General features: G+C 47.9%; 2 protein-coding genes across 7 annotated transcripts in view; one reads left to right on the forward strand and one right to left on the reverse strand.

The window, feature by feature from the left end:
* The window catches only part of NTAQ1 (N-terminal glutamine amidase 1), a 33081-nt gene extending 29404 nt beyond the window's left edge, over nt 1-3677 (reverse strand). For 2 of the 3 annotated variants that reach the window (XM_088453118.1, XM_088453117.1), the window contains exon 1: nt 2809-3002. In XM_088453118.1, the coding sequence (XP_088309244.1) occupies nt 2809-2987 (179 nt within the window). In that variant the 5' untranslated portion in view covers nt 2988-3002. Of the gene's footprint in view, nt 1-2808; nt 3003-3493 lie in introns of those variants that run through there. The other variant, XM_088453119.1, reaches the window with a different exon arrangement.
* Nucleotides 3678-3921: 244 nt separating this feature from the next.
* Nucleotides 3922-20432, forward strand: part of ATAD2 (ATPase family AAA domain containing 2) — a 46859-nt gene continuing 30348 nt past the window's right edge. Inside the window, exons 1-11 of one of the 4 annotated variants that reach the window (XM_088453113.1) lie at nt 3922-4395; nt 7960-8114; nt 9175-9227; nt 10170-10338; nt 10807-10909; nt 11581-11671; nt 16682-16849; nt 17517-17649; nt 17919-18029; nt 18184-18292; nt 18573-18688. In XM_088453113.1, the coding sequence (XP_088309239.1) occupies nt 4243-4395; nt 7960-8114; nt 9175-9227; nt 10170-10338; nt 10807-10909; nt 11581-11671; nt 16682-16849; nt 17517-17649; nt 17919-18029; nt 18184-18292; nt 18573-18688 (1361 nt within the window). In that variant the 5' untranslated portion in view covers nt 3922-4242. The remainder of the gene's footprint in view (nt 4396-7959; nt 8115-9174; nt 9228-10169; nt 10339-10806; nt 10910-11580; nt 11672-16681; nt 16850-17516; nt 17650-17918; nt 18030-18183; nt 18293-18572; nt 18689-20432) is intronic. The other 3 variants (XM_088453114.1, XM_088453115.1, XM_088453116.1) reach the window with 3 other exon arrangements.

Below are 20432 nucleotides of genomic sequence, written 5' to 3' on the forward strand. Positions count from 1 at the left end.
CCTCCCCCCAGGGATGCCTAACCCTAGCCCCCCCCTTCCCCTAACCTCCCGGGGGGCGCCTAACCCTAAATCCCCCCCCCCCGTGAGCCCCTAACCTAACCAACAGCAAGCGGTTGTCCACTCCCGGCTTACCTTAGTTCGGTAAGCCGGGTGTCGGGCTCCCGATGTAGGTCTAATGACAGGTGTCGGGATTTTGACGCCTATCATTTGTACCTTGCCGGGATTAAGCAGTCGGGAAGCCGGCGATCGGCATTGCGACCGCCGGCTTCCCGACTGCTTCCCCCCCATTGGCTTACAGCAGATGGTGTAAACTATTTGGGCTAAACTCAGAAAAGCGTCACTTTTTGGAGTTTAGTACATACGAGTCAGATCGTAGCCCCCATTGGTATTAATTGGGACTACGATCTGCAGTGTTAGCACTTTGCCGGAGATTTCTGTAAAATCTCCTGCATTGTGCTATTAGTACAAACGAACAATACATAAAATTATGCAGAAACTGCAGTTTTTGCATAATTTTATGCAAAAATCAGCTTGATGCATAGGCTCCTATATGATTTGAAATAGAGATCAAGCATTTCACTGAAGAGATAAATGTATGTGGATTGCAATCTCATTCAAATTATCTGGTTAATAACTGTACAATTGAAGGTCATTTAATGAAAATGAAAACAAATGTTTCATTGAAAACAACAATGCATTTAATTAATACAGTGATATTGTTGCAATTTGTAAATAAAGTTTAAGAACAGGCAAATTTCACTGTTCATTACCGGCTCCAAAGGAGGAAAGTGCAGTAGAGGAGCAAAATATATTGGCAGGGCTGCTGTGTGATTTTTTTGCCAGTAGGGCTGGGCAGGAGTCACTCGCTGCGTTTATCACGTATTGTGCCTCTCCATGGCACAATATTTATATTTTATTTGTCACGTATTGTGCCCAGGCGCCATGGGTGAAACCACAAGGAAGCATGTCAGGCGATCGTAGCGGCCTTGGCAATCACTTGACTCGTTGCCCCGTGGATCCACCCACGGCATTGATGCCACAGGGGATAATGCATCAGAGGTCACTTCCACCTACTGTGTTCCTAGTTGACACAGCAGTACTCCAGCTAGGCAAGCTACCCTCCTAGTTGACACTGCAGTACTGCAGCTAGGTGAGCTACGGGTTGGAGACCACTGGCCTTCACACAAAGCCTCTCTTGTGGTCCTCCCTGCCTCCTGCATGTATGGATACTTGCCTCCTGGCATGGCTGCCACAATTTCACAGTCTTATTGATTTGTGATCCACCCAGCCTCATGCAGGTATGGACACTGGCGCCCTGGCTCCCAGTGGCCTTCAGGCACAGTAGGGCTCTGTAGCTGCCACAATCCCACATGGACTCTCTTCTGGCAGTCTGACTAGTAGGCCTAGTTATCCTCACCTGAACTCTGTACACAAGGCAACATTTAGGTGTGTGGTCACACTTTCTTTTTCTACCATGTTTGGGCGGATCCCTCCAGCCCCACACAGAATACATGGCTCACTATCGCCACCTAGCGTGATATTGCCACATAATATTTAATGAAGTTTTATTTATTTTTTATATGCAAATAACCACATATTAATAAATATTTTTATACCGGCAACAAACTCCATAGCGCTTTACAATTGGGAGAAAACACTGTAATAAAATTAGATTATTGACAAAGCCATAAGAGGTAACTGTTTGAAATCAACGCTTACGCTTTGTATAAGATTGGAGACGGACGCAAAGGGGGAAATTCAATACAAAGCGATGTTGAATAGCCCGAGAGGGAGTTCCCGAAGCTATACAATTCCCGCGCTGTTTGGACAGGCTAAAGGATTTCTTTTCGCACCCCCCTGGGGATGTGAAGAGAAATACGACAAAAGTTCCGGCCGCGCAGCTGTTTACCGGCTTAACACAGCGCTAACAGCCACGCGGCTGGCACCCGGGTTAAGTCTCGAGAACTGGCATTCTCCGACTTAACAGCGCGGTGAATTTAGTAACTCCGGGAGCTCCCTCCCAGGGCTATTCAACATCGTGCTGAATTGAATTTCGCCCAAAGTGTTTACTAAACAAAGTGGCATGCTGAAGGCCAAACATGTTTTGTTATGGTGCATGTTCCCAGTTGTAACATGCTATAGAGCAGCTCGTGGAGGAGTGATAGTAGGGAGCAGAAGAGGACACACTAAAAGAGGGGTGAGGGGGGCAACAGGTGGATGCAGGTGTAGAAGGGGACAGTAAGGAGTGGGAAAAGGAACACACTGAAAGAGAAGGGTCACCGGTGGTTGCTGGTGGAGAGGTGACAGTAGTAAGTGATAGAGGACCATACTGAAAAAGGAGGCTCGCAGGTGGATGCTGTTGGAGAGGTGATAGTAGGGAGCAGAAGAGGGACACCAAGAAAGAGGAGGATCACTAGTGGAGGGGAGACAAGAGGGGGGGGGCACAGGTGGATGCAGGTGAAGGAGTGACAATAGGGAGCAGAAGAGGGACACACTAAAAGAGGAGGGTTGGGTGCTGGTGGAGAAGTGACAGTAAAGAGCAGCAAAGGATCGCACTGAAAAAGGAGGATCACAGGTGGATGCTGGTGGAGGGGAATCAGGGGGGGGGGGTCACAGGTCGTAGTCTTCATTCTAGCACCCTGCACCTGTCACAACCTGTGCAGTTCCTCTTTCCGGCCTGGGGTGTCACTCTCTGCTCTGGTGCTTCTAGCACACACAGGTCTGTATATCATAAGAGCAGCGCCGTATCTTGACGGTAGTGCGCCCTGTCGCCCCTCTCGCTCCCCCCCCATCCCCCTCCTCCCTTACCTTTCCATCCAAGGGGTGGTGGGCGGGCACCTTTGCAGGCGTTCTTGGTGCACCGCGCACCACTGCAGGAGGTCTCTTCTTGCAGACCTCTGGAACCGGGAAGTGTCTGGCTGGTGACCCTGGAGGATTCCGCCCTGTGCGGAGGCACCGGACGCACCACACTCCCTATGGCCCTGCATAAGAGTGTTGCATCAACTGAGTGTGCTAGAAGCACCAGAGCAGAGAGCAACATCCCAGGCAGGAAAGAGGAACTGCACAGGTTGTTACAGGTGCAGGGTGTTCAAATGAAGACTACAGGTGGATGCTGAGTGATAGTAGGGAACAGAGGATATGGGTCACAGGTAAATAATGCTGGGGGAGAGATGACAGTAGGGAGCAGAAGAGGAAGACACTGAAAGAGGAGGATCACTAGTGGCTGCCGGAGGAGGGGTGGTCACAGGTGGATGCAGGTGAAGGAGTGACAGTAGGGAGCAGATGATGAAGGTCACATGTGGCTGATGCTGGAGGAGGGAGTTACAGTAGGGAGCAGAGGATAAAGGTCACAGGTGGATGATGCTGGGGAGGGGTGACATTAGGGAGCAGAGTATGAGAATCAATGGATGGATGAAAGTAGGGAGCAGAGAATGCTGGTGGAAGGATGACAGTAGGGATCCATGTGATGGTGCCATCCTGCAGGGATACTCACCAATAGCAGCTGGTATAGCAGCAATCACTGCGGCCTGGCAGCACTGGGGGAGCAGAGGCTGCCTCTTGCATGACCCACAGCCAGTAGGGAACACTAAGGACAGCTACAAGGATCAGTATATATCCTTGGGGCCATAGCGCTAGAGAGAAGCTGCCGCTGGTGTTGCAGCGAAACCCTTCCCCCTACTCACACGATAAGGAAGCAGGGCCGATCATCACGTGATGCACCATGCTGTACGTGTGTAACCCTCTCCTTGCCGGACTGTAGGCTGAGGTGTTAGGCAGTGTATACAGTGTGTGTATGCACTATGCACTGCGCGGGACACAGAGACAGACCTAGCCTGCTAGCACTGGAACCTTGGGGCGGGGCGTGGTGACATGTGACCAATGAAATCTCTTCTCCACTTCCCGCGCTAAAACTCAACTCCTGCAAAAAACAAAAAACAAGGTGTCCCTCCGCGGAGAGCGCCTCATCGCGACAAATAGTCCCCGAGCGTGTACCCTGTTGACGGCCACTTTCCGCCCCGTTATGTTCCGTGCGGTGCCTCACGCCGATCGGTGGACAGGGAGCGGTGAACTATAGGCCTAGTCTGTGAATCTCTGACGGGCTCGTTCCCGTATCCGGCCCCGGGGCGGAGTGATCTGGCGGCGGCGGGATCAGCCTGCTGCGTACGGGCAGGGGGAGGGTTGTGGCGCCAGAATTTGGAAGTGTTCGCGGTTGGATCGCAGCTGTGAGTGGCGGCCGCGGATATGGTGCAGCTACGGAGCTCGGCCGGAGCCAGGAGCCTCCCCGAACCAGACAGCCTGCTGGACTCCAGCACCGACATCCCCAGCAGCCCGCGGGCCAAGCCCACCCGAAGACTCCGCTCAGGAGACCGGGAGGAGAGCGAGCGGCGCCCCGGGGTAAGTGTCAGCGGCCTGGTGGGGTGGGGGATCCGGGGTGACAGGAGGGGGGTCGGGGCCCGTTTCCTAATGGAGAGTACACTGATCCATGTACCTGACAAGCCAGGGACCTGTTGCAGTGTGTACATTACCGGTAACTTCTTATAAAGCTGACTGTATGTATATGTGTGTGTGTATATATATCTACCCGCCAACATGTCCCGATCCACCAGGTACAAATAGCTCTGCTCCTGGACCTCCCTCCTGATTTATGATTGCAGTCACCTGTGTAAACTAGGTTATTGATGAGACAGGAGTTTCACCACAGGTGGGAAGTCCAGGAGCAGAGTATTTTGGAACGGGTCATGTTGGAGGGTCTGAGAATATATAAATATATATATATATATATATATATATATATATCTCTCCAACTACCGCATGTTATGTACTGTACCTGCGCCACCTGTTCCCCCTGGCGGTGTGTGCTACTGTACCTGTGCCACCTCTTCCTCCTGGCGGTGTGTGCTACTGTACCTGTGCCACCTCTCCCCTGGCGGTGTGTGCTACTGTACCTGTGCCACCTCTTCCCCCTGGCGGTGTGTGCTACTGTACCTGTGCCACCTCTTCCTCCTGGCGGTGTGTGCTACTGTACCTGTGCCACCTCTTCCTCCTGGCGGTGTGTGCTACTGTACCTGTGCCACCTCTTCCCCCTGGCGGTGTGTGCTACTGTACCTGTGCCACCTCTTCCCCCTGGCGGTGTGTGCTACTGGACCTGTGCCACCTCTTCCCCCTGGCGGTGTGTGCTACTGGACCTGTGCCACCTCTTCCCCCTGGCGGTGTGTGCTACTGGACCTGTGCCACCTCTTCCCCCTGGCGGTGTGTGCTACTGGACCTGTGCCACCTCTTCCCCCTGGCGGTGTGTGCTACTGGACCTGCGCCACCTCTTCCCCCTGGCGGTGTGTGCTACTGGACCTGCGCCACCTCTTCCCCCTGGCGGTGTGTGCTACTGGACCTGCGCCACCTCTTCCCCCTGGCGGTGTGTGCTACTGGACCTGCGCCACCTCTTCCCCCTGGCGGTGTGTGCTACTGGACCTGCGCCACCTCTTCCCCCTGGCGGTGTGTGCTACTGGACCTGCGCCACCTCTTCCCCCTGGCGGTGTGTGCTACTGGACCTGCGCCACCTCTTCCCCCTGGCGGTGTGTGCTCCTGGACCTGCGCCACCTCTTCCCCCTGGCGGTGTGTGCTCCTGGACCTGCGCCACCTCTTCCCCCTGGCGGTGTGTGCTCCTGGACCTGCGCCACCTCTTCCCCCTGGCGGTGTGTGCTCCTGGACCTGCGCCACCTCTTCCCCCTGGCGGTGTGTGCTCCTGGACCTGCGCCACCTCTTCCCCCTGGCGGTGTGTGCTCCTGGACCTGCGCCACCTCTTCCCCCTGGCGGTGTGTGCTCCTGGACCTGCGCCACCTCTTCCCCCTGGCGGTGTGTGCTCCTGGACCTGCGCCACCTCTTCCCCCTGGCGGTGTGTGCTCCTGGACCTGCGCCACCTCTTCCCCCTGGCGGTGTGTGCTCCTGGACCTGCGCCACCTCTTCCCCCTGGCGGTGTGTGCTCCTGGACCTGCGCCACCTCTTCCCCCTGGCGGTGTGTGCTCCTGGACCTGCGCCACCTCTTCCCCCTGGCGGTGTGTGCTCCTGGACCTGCGCCACCTCTTCCCCCTGGCGGTGTACGCCTAACTGTTCATTCTTTTGTATAGAAAAACAAGTAGTTACTAAGTAGAGTTGTAGTTTTGGTATTTGGTTGTTGTGGGATATGTTTCCATGTTAGAAGTCACAATTACTTTGACATCTTACACTTATCCAGCTCTCACCTGAATATATATCTAAAATGGTTTAAAACCTATTGGCAGGTTTGCAGTTTGATATTTAGAAACCATTTTGGCGTGATAAAAGCTGGAGCATGTCTGTTGCCAGGCCAGGTTTGGCGTAATACTATGGCGTTGTGCTTTGTGGGTGTGTTGTATACATGGAAGAGTTATGGAGCATACACATGGTCAGATTAACGATTTTTGACTGCATTAAAATGAATGGAATCGTCCAAGTCTGACTGCAAACACGACAGATATGTCAGATTTTCCTTCAGATATGAACAATCTTTTAAATTGTTAGGGCGGAATTCAATTGTTTTTGCGGCCCGCATCTCCCGTCTAAAGTGACAGGAGATCGCGGGCCGCTATGCAACTGTTCCAGATTTTCGTGCTGATCGCACCCAAAGTGGTCGGGTTTAGCCGCGTAAAGCAGCTAAACCCGACCAAAGTGCTGGGCGCGATCGCGAAAAGTGATGTTTGGGGGCCCAAACATGTCACTTTTCACACATTTCAGCTCTCACCCCCCTGGGGCTGCGAGCTGAAATATAGCGCTGTCAGCTGATCGTGCCCGACAAGAGCAAGAATTGAATAGCTCCGGCAGGAATCAATTGAATTCCGCCCTTATTATTCAGATCTGAAGAAAAATCTGACCGTGTGTGCTCAATTATAGATATTGGGCATTTTTGCCTATGCCATATTTAATTCCTCATGTGCGAGTATTTGAGTGTCCCCCATTGTTCTGGTGACACCTCTTACACTTGTGTGTGTGCTTCACAATCCCAATTAGTGTACTTGTTGTTTGTTTTTGTTTTTTTTTTTGTCCTGGGCAACACATACTAAAAAAAAAAAATTTGGCTGCTGTTAACACCTGTCACTATAATCCTATTTCTTCTGCTTCTAATAAAAGGTCACCATACTTTAGGAGTGGATCCTATAAACCTTTATGTGTTACAGAGGATGCTGCTTTGATGCTTGTGGTATTAGACAGTGTGTATCATTTCAGTGGGCCTGGATTTTAGTAGCCGTTTAAAAATCATTTCGCAACATATTTCTTAAAAACAAAATATTTAAAATTGACACGTTTTTTGCCTCAGTTAGCTTAGGCATGTATTGTTACTGTTCTTCAAAGGTGTAGGTGCAACTTTCCTTATTGGTGATGGGCCTTCCGAGCCTTTAAATGTGGCCCTCAGCTCCTCCCTGTTTTATTGTCCAATATTTTTATTATTTGTAACACTGAATTTAAAACCGCTACTGATGTTATTTCTGATAGGTGTCTTTCTTTGATTTAAACCTGTGGTTTTCATTTTTGAATGAGATTAAGGTCAAGTTATGGCCATTTTGAAGGTTAAAGGGCTGCAAAATGTGTCCCTTAAGTGTATGTTGCCTCTTGCAGCCTAATAGTCTGATATAAACATGGAACTGTGAGATGACATTACTTTAAGGACCAGATACACTTAGACACAGGCTGACTTATTTATCAGCCTATTCTAGTTGATAATTTCTGCGCGTGCAGAATTCAGCTAGCGGGAGGTAACGCACCAGACTGCTGGTACCTGTTAAGGTGGCAAATTGAGTCTGTCCCAAGTGTTGCAGTAATGTACTGTAAATATGCTATGTTGAGCTGATGCCATTGAAAATACTAAAATTAAACGTGAATGAACACGCACAAAATCTATGGGATCCGCAAAGAGCACTGTATGTATTGAGTTGCTTTATTTCTTGCTAGAACTCCTCAAAAAAAGATGGTAATGACGGTTCCCATGCTCTGCGATCGATAACAAAGAGGAATGCACAAAATGGTCATAACTACTCCGATTCCAGCCTGGACAAGAGTCATGAAGCGCTGACCATGAATAATACAGAAGAGAAAAGGTTTACTAGGTGAGACTGACATAATGTGCACCCGACTGTGAGAATTGATCATGGTGCTGACCTGTGACCTTATAGATAGTGAATAGCTGTTATTACTTCTAGTAGGTATGGCGGATTATTTTACAGTATTAGTGTCGCGCTTTTTTATTTTTTTTATTTTAATATATTAAATGTGTTTTTCCAAAATATTTCACAAAGTAGGAAACAATGGTTAAATAAATTATTTTTTCCTCCACATGATAGTCACGTGTATTTATTGTCTTGTATTATAGCAGCACTTATTTAATTACATTATATGTGTTGAGATCTCAGCCGCCCTCAGGCAATCTGTGCAAATCCTGCAGCGCATTAGCGTAGAGCTGATGCTCTGCGTCTCGCTTTCTGGCTGGCCCCCCACTGCGCGTGCTCACAAACATCGTAACGTCTTGTGTGCAGGTGGACCTCCTGCCGATATGTGGAAGAATAAAAATGATAAGCCACAAAAGTAACATCTGAATAACTTTTCAATAATTAGAGGATTGCCGATACTGTTCAGAAAAGTGATTTGTATCATATGTTGATGTAAGTGCCAAATAGCGCTGGTTATAGCGCATTTGACACTTGTACATTTCCCTTACTCGCCATGAAGGCATTAAATGGAATTGAAACCACATTAAAGCTTCACACCCACTGGCGTCAAAATCACGTATCGTACCACGTACAAGAGCGGGTGTGAATTTAGAATCCCAGCCTCACTCTAATCCCATATTTGCTAGCGTCAGGAGCGCTCCTGGCTCTGTTCAGTGCATTTAAAGTAAAAAGAAATAAAAATGGCCGAAAATCAATAAAACTGCCAATTGCAATTCAAATGCAACGGAGTACCAAGCCACACGGTTATTCATCTTTAATAACGGCACACAAATTGATAGGCTTTCATTTAATGTGCCTTTTATAGGTAAACCATTTTGTTAAGCTGCTAAAGGTAATAACCATAAGTTGTTTTTTTAATAGTTGATTACGAGTTATGAATATCATATATTATGTTTATCTCAGATTCTAACCTAATCACTAATACTTTCTATTTCTGTAGGAGACTGGCTAGATTGCAGTCAGATGCAACAGCAAATGGCAGTAGCAAAGAAGGTTAGCCTTTTGATATTATTTTGTCTACATCCTGTTACATTGTGAATTTTGATCTCTGCTTAGTCAAAGGGTGGTATTCAATTAGTTTCGCACCCGCGATAAAGTTTCGCATGCTGGACTTTTCACCTACATCGTGCATTTTAGCCGCGGAAACTTACTGTGCGCGTACCCGCTATTCGCCCTATTCAATTCCAAAAGATTCGAAAATGGCGACACGCGAAGTCAGAACAGGCGAAAAGTGGTACCAGAATTGGGGAAATCAGCCTGAACACCCCCCCTAGGTTTAGGGCACCCGGGGGGACTTGGGGTTAGGCACCCCCTGGGAGAGTTAGTGTTAGGCTAGGGGGAGGGTCAGGGTTAGGCACCCACGGGGGGGACTTAGGTTTAGGCAGCGGGCAAGGGGGAGGTTAGGGTTAGGCACCCCTAAGGAGGGTTAGGGCGTTAGGTTAGTAGATAATTACCTTAGGGACGATCGGGATTTCCAGCGCTGTCGGGCTTCTGCTGTCGGGATTCAAACTGTCGGCCACAGGGCCGGCAGTATTTCATACTGATTCCGTCCCAAGGGTTCTGAGTGGCTTCCCCAACTTTGCACCCCAAAATAAAAATTTTGCACTTCTCTTCTGCTATTCAGAAGCTGATTTTTTCCGCCTTTTTACATTGCATTGACTTTCCACGTAAGCGAAAAGTTGATAGAATTGAATACGGAGATAAGATTTCGACAGACGAAAAATCGCAATCGTCGATACTTTTTCGCGGATCTCTGCTTTTCGCTTCTAATTGAATACGGGCCTAAGTTGGTGTTACTTTACTATAAATGCAGGACCAGTTGTTACCTTACTGTGAATGGGGCTATAGAATCAGATTCATGTGTCTAATTCTCTGCACATGTCCAGGCTTTGATAGTATAGAAAAGTAATTTACTCGCAACTTTTTATTTTTTAGACCAGTTGCAATCTGCGGGCAACAGGCCATTGAAGAGGACAAGAAGCGCAGAGAAAGCTAGCGCGGACAACGAAAACGGCGATGTTGAAGTTCGCCGGAGCGGCAGGATCAGGAGAAGCAGATACAGCACCACAAATCAGTCTGTGCTGTTTGATAAGTTGATCACAAAGTATGTAAATGTTATTTTCTTTGTCATATAGTGTCTTGACTAATGGCCCTCTGCAGCGTTTGCTTAAACTTTATCTGCATTAAGCACAGTCTGTTTGGTTAAGATTAGAAGCAGACGGAGTAATTTGTTTGGTCCTGACTCCAGATTGGGGATATCCCAAAATCTGTCCAGAGTCCATTCTTTGGATGTTTGAATGCCATAGTTTCATTATATGTTGTATCTTGTTACTGAAACCACCTGACCGCTATTCACGCCACAATCCGACACTGTGAAGATCCCCTTGGTTCTCGGTATAAATACAATACACACTTGTGTTAACATGGCCGCTCATACGAGATTGTAGAAATGTTGCCATAGTTGTATGTCCTCTATAAACGTGTATAAGAGTGTTATACGATACAGGCCAGTGTTAAACGTACTTTCAGCATTTTTTCTTTTTAATAATCACTACTAAAATGTCTTTTTCAGCACCGCTGAAGCTGTTCTACAAAAAATGGATGACATGAAAAAGATGCGACGCCGCCGTATGCGGGAGCTTGATGACCTCGCCGTTTTCAATGACACTGGAGAGGTAAAAATTATTTATTTTTATTTTCCTGATTATAAGTGACGTATTCAACAAAGTGTTGAACACTTCGTTGTACCATCCCAAAACTCAGTGGTTGCCAAACTCAGTCCGCAAGGCACACTAACAGTCCAGGTTTTTAAGGCTATCCATGCTTAAGCAGAGGTGGATTAATTAGCACCTCAGTTAATTTGATTAAACCATCTGTGCTCAAGCATGAATATCCTTCAAACCTGGACTGTTGGTGTGTCTTGGGTACTGAGTTTGGGGACCATTGCCATAACTAGTACTGCCCCTCTGCATTGACCCTTGTGATATTTGTATGAACTAGAGGTCACTATTTTTTAAAACATAGAAAACTTTATTGAAATGGGTCTTGCGTGTGGCCTTGCTGGGTATTGTCTTTTTTTAATTTTTTTATTAATATCTAGAAGTTAATCTCATTATTTTCTGAGTTTACTGTACATGTGTTTTGTTTACATGCCTGTGTAAGCCAGCGGTAAAACTGTACACACGCCTACCTACCACTCTCCTTCTAATCTCTGGGTTATCAGTCATCCAGTTTTCTTCGCACCATGAAATTCATACTAGTTAGTGGTACCAGTTTGGTGTATCGTTCCTTGTGGCACGATCTAGACCAGGCAAATATTGACAGACTTTTGTTTCTTATTGCTAAGGAGAATCTTGATATGTATTCCCGTGTGAAGCGAAAACGTGAAATTCCACCACTCGATGAGGAAACCACAGACAACCAAGAGGAAAGTGGAGGTGAGCCAGGAGCTAATGAGTAATTCCTATTGTTTAATCTATGTTTTGAACTTTTACCCCCAGCTTTGTGGCTTGTTCTTTTTGGTATTAAAAGAACAAATGTGTAAATATGGATGCCGTTTATAAGCAGCAACTTTGCTTCCTCTTGGAAGTGTCGACATAGGAACAGACCAACTGAGATCTGTCCGTGCTGTGCAACGAAGATGTGGTTTTGAGCGATAAATGATCAGCTCAAGCAGACTTGCGCAGGCCCTGGTGTGACGAGAAGGGCTTTTTGGTGTGGCTGCAGCAATAATGTATGAGGACATGTGTACGTGCTGCTTTTCGTGAAATGTACCTTTTATAGCTAAGGTAAATGGAATGTCTGTGTAGACATTAAAGGCAAAGACCTTGAATCTTAAGTTCCGCTGCGTCATATTTGTGCTTTGTCCTATGCTCGAGCACATGCCTGAAAATGGAATCTGTTGGTTATAATCTCAAATCCACTTGAATTTAACTGGCAAATGGAAATGTGTTTTGGGGTGCCCCACCCTGTTAGATGTTTTCTGTGTTAAACAAAGTTTAATAAATTAACTGCTCTGTTCAGCATTTCCTAAGCTTACTGTGCAATCCTCACAATCTACACGGCTCTCAGATTGAGGTGTCATCTGGGGAGGCAGAAGACTAAGACCTCTCTCTCACTGGGTCCCCCCTCGGGATGAGTAGCCTCAGTCTAAAGTAAATGTACCTGCACTAGTGTGGGCTGTCAAATTAATTCTTCAGATAAAAGATGCTGAGCCTGCTCCTAAAACAAAACACACTTTTTAAGAGACAAAGTGGTTTTAGCAGAATTTCCTCACTCTGATCAGCTTTCTGAGCTCATGAGCGAAGCATGGAATATGCCAAGTAAAACGTTTCAAAACGCCTGGTTTCTTTTTACCCTCTTCCAGCAGCTGATTGTGCTAAATGGAAGCTCCCCCAGCAGTAGATTCCCATGTGACGTTTCTCATTAAAACCTCTATTTTACCCATTCCTACAGCATCCTCCCTAAAGGACACGACTGATAAGAAGATTGAAGCTTGCCTCAAATCTGTGTATTCCCTTCCAGGAGCTATTACTCATCCAGCAATGTCCACTGCCTGGGTGGCAAAAGCCATTGAGAGCTGGGCAGATGCTCTAGAGGACACATTTCCCTCTGATGCCTCCTGGGAACAACTGTCCTATATCTCCCACATCAGGGATGCAGTCTCCTGTTTGGGAGAAGCGCCTTTGGATACTGGTCTCCTGGCTTCCAAGGCACCTTCTACTTCAGTGGTAGCCCGCCGTATCATTGGGCTTCATTCATGGAAGGTCGACACGGCTCTAAGAAGGCTTTGGAATCACTGCCTTACACTGGGGAGATCCTGTTTGGCCCAGAGTTGGACAAGATTGTGGCAACCTTAGCGGCTTCTAAGACTGCTTTTCTGCCCTCCAGCATCTACACCGAGGCCTCGGATGGTATCCTTTAGATGCTTTCTTTCCCAGGGAAAAGCTAAAGGTCAGTCCTTTCCTCGGCAGTCTGCATCCACAAAGGCCCCCAAGCCCAGGACCAAGCAGGCCTGGACCATGAGACGTCCAACTATCCGAGGATAAACTTTCAGCCTGATGGGGCGGGCCTCCGCATGTGTGACCCCAGAGTGGGAAGCTGACTTCACTTCGCCCAATTCGGGCGTCAGACCACCACAGACGCCTGGGTACAAGAAGTGGTCTCTCACGGGTACGCCTTCTCATTCCTGAGAGGTCCCTCCCAGCAGTTCTTTTACACAGGCCCTCCATCAGACCCAAGCAAAGACCTGCTCCTCCAGAATCCCATTAATTTTTTGCACGCAGTGGTAATAATTCCAGTCACAGCGTGGAACGGTTATTATGCCGCCCTTTTCTTGGTTCAGAAGCCCAATGGGTCTCATTGGCCGATCCTCAACCTGTCCTAGCTATGGAACTTGCGGACTTTATGGTATCTCCTGGACATTCAGGACGCTTATCTACATGTACCTATAGCGCCTTCCCATCAGCAGTATCTCCGTTTGCTGTCCTGCAGCAACATTTCCAATTTCAGTCACTGCCCTCTGGGCTTTCTACAGCTCTGCGGGTATTTACCAAATATCAGGGCGGTTATGGCAGCCCACCTGCGTCAGGGAATCAGGCTACTCCCATACTTGGACGACCTCTTGCTCCTAGCACGCTTTCCAGAGGTCCTTCACTGCCATCTTTAGGTAACCAGTGCCTTTCTACAGTGGCACGGCTGGTTGATCAACTGGAAAGTCTTCCTTGACCCCTTTACAAAGGATGGTACATCTGGGAGCTCTTCTGGATTCACAGGCTCAGAATTTTCCTGACTGCAGACAAGAGTTCTGCACTGCAGCAACAAGTGCGCAGGTTACTCCACAGTCGCCGAGTGTCAATTCACTCAGCAATGCAGACATTGGGGTCCATGGTATCCACCTTTGACTTGGTGGGGTTCGCTCAGTTCCACTCCAGGCCCCTACAACACCTAATCCTCTCCAGGTGGAATGGGCTGCCCCATCTGATCAGATCCCAGATGATGGTCCTCTTTCTGGCAGTTCGCCTTTCCCTCTGCTGGTGGTTACAGACATTCCACTTAAACAAAGGTCGCCCTTTTGGATCCCGGAATGGGTACTCATAAGGGACGCAAGCCTCCGCGGGTGGGGCACAGTGACTGGCCAGCACTCCATCCAAGGATGCTGGATGTTCTTACCGAGGCGTTCTTACCAATCAACTTCCTAGAACTCCAAGCCATCTACAGAGCCCTCACTCTGGCTCAGGATATTCTTCAGGGCAGGCCACTACAAGTACAGTCCGACAATGCTACGGCAGTGGTTACCTCAATCACCAATGAGGCACTCAAAGTCTGTCAGCAATGGCAGAAGTGTCACGCATTCTCACATGGGCCGAACGTAATCTCCGCAGTGTTCATCCCGGGGATGCTCAATTGGGAGGCTGATTTCCTAAGCCCAACACAACATGCACACCGGGGAGTGGTCTCTACACCAGAATTCTTTCAGCTCCTGGTGGACAAATGGGGTCTACCGGACGCGGACCTCATGGTCTCAAGACACAACTACAAACTTTTAGTCTACAGGTCCAGGACAAGGGACCCCGAAGCAGCCTTTGTGGACGCCTTGTCAGTGAAGTGGACCTTCCATTTGGCGTACCTGTTCAAACACGAAGGGGGGCACAGTCCTGTTGGTAGCTTCGACTTGGCCCAGACACCAATGGTGCTCCACTCTTCAAAGTGTCTCTATAGACGCTCCTCTCCAACTTCCTCAACGACCGGACCTGTTGTCTGTGTTCCTGTCTACATCTGGACCTGGTCCGTCTGTCTTTGATGGCGTGACTCTTGAGACATCCCTGCTAAGGTCCAAAGGGTTTTGTGGCTCTGTGGGCCAGACGATTCTTAGAGAGCGTAAGCCAACTTCCACCCGGATCCATCACCGGGTGTGACATACATACTTCCAGTGGTGTCCTGCCAGAAGCTTTGACCCTCAGGTTTTTCGGGTTTCTAGACTCCTTGCCTTTCTTCAAACTGGATTGGATCTCGGACTCCGCCTGGCCTCTCTGAAAGTGCACGTCTCTGCTCTGTCCATCTGGTTCCAGCGCAGAATTGCTTTACTGATGGATGTTCACACCTTCCTTCAGGGTGTCCTCCTCCATATTCAACCTCCCCCTTTGTCCCTCCAGTGACTCCGTGGGATTTGTCAATGGTTCTCCAAGCACTTCAGGACCCTCCGTTTGAACCCCTGGAATCAAATTTCAAATGGCTCAATGCAGAGACTTTCTTATGGCTATCTCGTCTGCCTGTATGGTGTCGGATTTAGGAGCACTTTCCTGTCGCTCCCCATTTATGATCTTTCATCAGGACAGGACTTTTCTTCTGACTCGCCCTGGCTTCCTTCCCATGGTGGTTTCTAGTTTCCACCTTAATGAAGAAAGGAAGGCTGGAACTTCAATATCACCAGACTTCTCGACAGATGAGGCCTCATTTGATGTGGTCCGTGCTCGTGAGGATCTAAGTGGACGGTACGAGTTCCATCAGGAAACCTAATTCCCTCTTTGTCCTATATGGGTTTCACAAGAAGGGCTGTCCAGCTAATAAACACTCTGGCCAGATGGCTTTGCATGACTATCTCGCAGGTTGGTGTTCCTGTGCCGGCAACTCTCTGCTCATTCTACGCGCTCTGTGGGTCCCTTGTTGGCAACCCGCCGTGGCGCCTCTGCCGAACAACTGTGCGAGGTGGCCACGTGGTCTGTCCACACCTTTCTTAGGTTCTATTCCTTTGATACATTTGCCCTGGGATGCTTCATTTGGACTTCGGATTCTTCTCTCAGCTCAGGAGCATCCCCGCCCTTGAACTGCTTTGGGACATCCCCATTTTCTCTGTGGAGCCCTATGGACCCTGAAGAAGAAAAGCTGAGTTTTTGTAGACTTACCTTTTTTGTTAACTTTCTTCGAAGTCCTTAGGGTCCACAGGCCACCTGCCCTGACGCACCTGACTTTTATGGGTTTCTTCTTTTGGTCACTGGTTTCCTTCTCTGTTGTGAGTGTGATTCTTCCATGTACCAGTCTGCCCTCTCTCCTATCCTGTTCCTGCCTTGGGCTTGGTGACAAAACAGATTGCCTCAGGCTGTGGGCGGGGTATAGGGGGGAATGACCGGAGCATCCTGGGATATCAAAAGCTTAACGGTTTGCTGTCCGGTCCTCCTATCCACCACCTACACACCATTGGCTCCCTGTGGACCCTATGGACTGCGAAGAAAGAAAGTTAACAAAGGTAAGTCTACCATAACTCTCCTTTCTTCTTCAGGGTCCCTGCTTAAAAACATTCATTGGGAGCAGTGACCTAGATCTACAATATGGACCTATAGATTTTCTGCTGTCATTCTTTGTTCCTCTTTAATGTTCTCGGATATCTTCTGAGTTTTCATATCGGTCTGTATTTTTAACTACGTATCGTGTACACTTTTGTTAAATAGAATTGCTGTGTGATTTGCTAGAGTCCTCGGAGGAGGAAGACCATGAAGAAGAAGAGGAGGATGAGGATGAGGACGAAGATGAGGACGAGGATGGAGAAGAAGACAATCAAAAACGTTATGAGCTGAGACAAAGAAAAACTGTTGTGCCGTATCAAGTCCCATTACAAGGTGCGGGGGGGGGGGAGGAGAGTGCACATGCTGGCTGTGGCTGTCAGTGGTTTTCTACAGGTGTATTGTAATGAACTAACATTTCATATTGCCACATCCTTTGTATGGTGTTGGCTGGGTTTTTTTTTTTTTATCTGTTACAGTGGTACAAGGAGAATGGGCAAAGAGGTGTAACTCCTGCTCCTCCTACTCTATACATTGATTGATTGGCTTCCCTCTGTTTTTTTTTTTTTATTATTGTAACTACACGGTGGAGCCAGGCGCTCTTTCCAGTACTCCAGCAGCCATCTTTTGCTACTGCAACTCAGGATGATGGAGCGGCTAAGTGACCGTTTGCCATCTGACTCCTCACTTGTCTCCTAATCCCTATGGTTGCATGTCCAGCTCACAGACCTGGATAAACCAGCAGCTACCCAAAGGGAGCCCATATGCTTCTTTTCATGGACATGTGGTTAGAAAATACTTCAGATGCTCGGGTGCTAGAGAGTAGTAATGAGGGGATACATGATAGTCCTCTAATCTTCCTCCAAATAGCTTCTTGACTACGGGTCTAACCGCCGACCATGAGAAACATTGTGTGGGTTGCCTACTGCTCTCTGAAAGGGTTTTGTGTTTGTATATGTTTGGTAGACCTGTGTTTTTATGACTGGTAAAACTTTTTGAGCAGAACCCAGAAACCATAAGAAGGGAGGCATGTTTTACACCAGCTCACCATCTCCTGCAAGACGACGAAGATACAGGTTTGGATCTGCTGGGCCGAGAAGTCCTTACTGCAAAAGGCGTCTTAACAGGTTAGGAAGGCACGTGCCTGTATACAGTATTTGGAACAGGTTAAACTGTTAGAAGGGGAGTGATAATAGTTCTTACTAGCCATAGAAACATCTGTTCTCAGATGGCCTATCATAGAATATATGCACGGGTTGACAAAAAAATACTTAACTTGGGAGCAATCCCTTTTAACACTTGTAACCTGGTGGATTTTTTTTCCTGGGCTTTGGGTGCACAATAACAACTTTTTGTAAAGAAAACATTACGTGAAATTTCATCCTCCCCCCATCTGTCCTACTAGGAGAAGACATGCTATACACAGCAGTGACTCCACGTCCTCATCGTCTTCATCTGATGATGAACAACACTTTGAAAGACGTGTCAATCGGAGCCGTAACAAGGCTATTAGCAGGTACGTTGGCATTCCCTAATTAAAGGCACGGCTTATGCCACTTTTGTTGTCGAGCATAGTTTTTGGCAGGAATAACCAAAAATGTGCTTTTGTAGCATTGTGTGTGCGGTTTGCCGGGTTCTGTATGTAATTTTCCTAATGGTTCCTAATAAAGGTGTCTCCCGATGAACTTGCAAAGAGACGATTTAAAGGGAATCCATAAGGATCGCATGAAGATTGGTGCCAGCCTGGCAGATGTGGATCCAATGCAGATAGATACATCTGTAAGTCTGAGAAGCATCTCTGCTTTCTTATAACCTGGGATTTGTATGGTATCGTTGTTCATCTAGGTATTCTTTTGATGTAAAAACTAATCCACAAAAAAAAGGTATGTGCTTGTTGCCATATAGACTGGAGCACAATGGTAGACTCTGCCAACTTTTTTATACAGCGCCTTTTATTGCATGGATATGGGCATTATTTGTAGTATGTTCACCCTTTGAGTGATGATTGTAAAAAATGTAGGCAATGTATTATGTAATCGTGTGGCCTTTTATTTCCTAGGTGCGGTTCACTAGTGTGGGAGGCCTCTCTAAACATATTGCTTCTCTAAAAGAGATGGTCGTCTTCCCTTTACTCTACCCGGAAGTCTTTGAAAGATTTAAAATTCAGCCTCCAAGGTAGGTTTGGCCTTCTTTCTTGTTCCAAAGTAAGCGCTAAGTTTTTAAGTGTCAGCCTTAGTAACCGAATGTCTTAAGTTATTTCACTAAATGTGTATACACACAGGACAGTATGTATGATAGCCATTTTTATTTTCTGATCAAGTTAAGTAATTTTTGTTCAGTCGGGTCACAATTATACAATCTGTGTGTGGGGTGACTTCCTAATTTATCTTTTTATATTGTACCTACATTTTACGTAAAGCTTTACATGTAATCGTTTTCATCAGCCTCTGCTCTTATGGCGTGTGGATTAAATTCTCATGCTCTAGAATTCATTTGTCATACTAATGAACCGATATGTATGATATAGCATATGAGAGTAAATCACAGCAACTAGAGGAAACCCATATTGACAGAGGGAATACAGAACACCCTACACATGACTCCTTGATCCTAAGTTGCATACACTGTTTCCCTTGTGTGCGTGACCGGTGTGCACTTGCCTTCCTTTTCTCCTACCTTCATGGGGGACACTGGCTTACACTGGGGTATAGTGAGTGGTGTATGGAGCCTGGCACTTTAAATCTTGCAGATTTGTTGGGCATTGCTCCTCCCCTTCTATACCCCACCTGATTTATGTTTTAATTAAGTGCCAGTTGGAGCCTAACGGGAGTCTTGCCTACAACATGGGCTGCCTCCGGATGGTTCCGCTGCAGGATAGTGTCCGGCCTTCCTGAGCACAAAGTAGGGTCAGTCTCCGGAAGTTGTGGTTTGTTCCCCTCTCCGGTCCCGTGGGTGCTGTGGAAGGGATGGTCCCAGGACGGCTGCTCAGCAGTGTGTGTTAGGCGGCCTCACTGAGGATTATGCCTCTGTTACAGGCACTGGATCCCTGACCCCGCTAGAGGGAGTGCTTCAGTCAGGCTCCTCTCTGCTGAGTACGCTCCTTTCTGCAGGACAGCATGCCAGAGCTTGTCCCAGCCTCTGAGGAGAGCAGCCTTTAGCAGGAATCCAGCAGCCGCCATTACGGAGACAAGCTCAGTTACTTCCTTTTCAGTGGTGCAGTATCCATCCTTCGCAGCGCAGCGCTACAGCTACCTAGTGACAGCTCTTCTGCATACAGACGGCTGATCAGGCTTGTGCCCCCCTTTTCTGTACCATAACGGAGTTGTGTTTTTTGTACATGTGGGGTGGCCTGTGTGTGTTATTTGAATGTATGCTAGACAGATTCTTCAGACAGTTTAGTTTCTGCAAGTTAGCTTCTTGCTGTGTCTGTATAGTTGCATTTCTTCCTCTCCCCTCTCCTTTTCCCTCACTATTACAGGGAAGGGCAATGCTGGGGTCCCCATCAAAAAGATAGTGGCGCTATTCAAAAGGTGTTTGCTTGCGCTAAGTGCAAGGCAAAGTTTTCAAATCCGAATGGGTGGGGAGTTCGAGTCTTGTGCTGTGGAGCTCTGTTACTGTAGTTTCTGCCAGCAGGGCCCCACATATGGAGACTCCAGCTTGGTGAATTGTCCCAACAGTTGGCAGCCTCTAGGTAAGCGCCGTTCCCCTACCTGCAGCAGCTCTTGGAGTGAGACCTTTGTCCCCTCCAGTACCTCCCTCTTAAGAACCCCCCCCCCCCCCCTGGGCTCAGGGTTAGACTAGGTCTGTTCAGGGACTAGTACAGGTTTCCTCCTCCTTGGGAAAACTTTTGGAACCTTCCAGACCCAGTGAGCCCCAGTTAGGAATTCAAAGGAAGAGCAGGCTTCCAGTGGTTCTCCAG

This window comes from Taudactylus pleione, unplaced genomic scaffold (genome assembly GCF_031769625.1).
Source record: "Taudactylus pleione unplaced genomic scaffold, aTauple2 ptg000571l, whole genome shotgun sequence".
NCBI classification, from domain to species: Eukaryota; Metazoa; Chordata; class Amphibia; order Anura; family Myobatrachidae; genus Taudactylus; species Taudactylus pleione.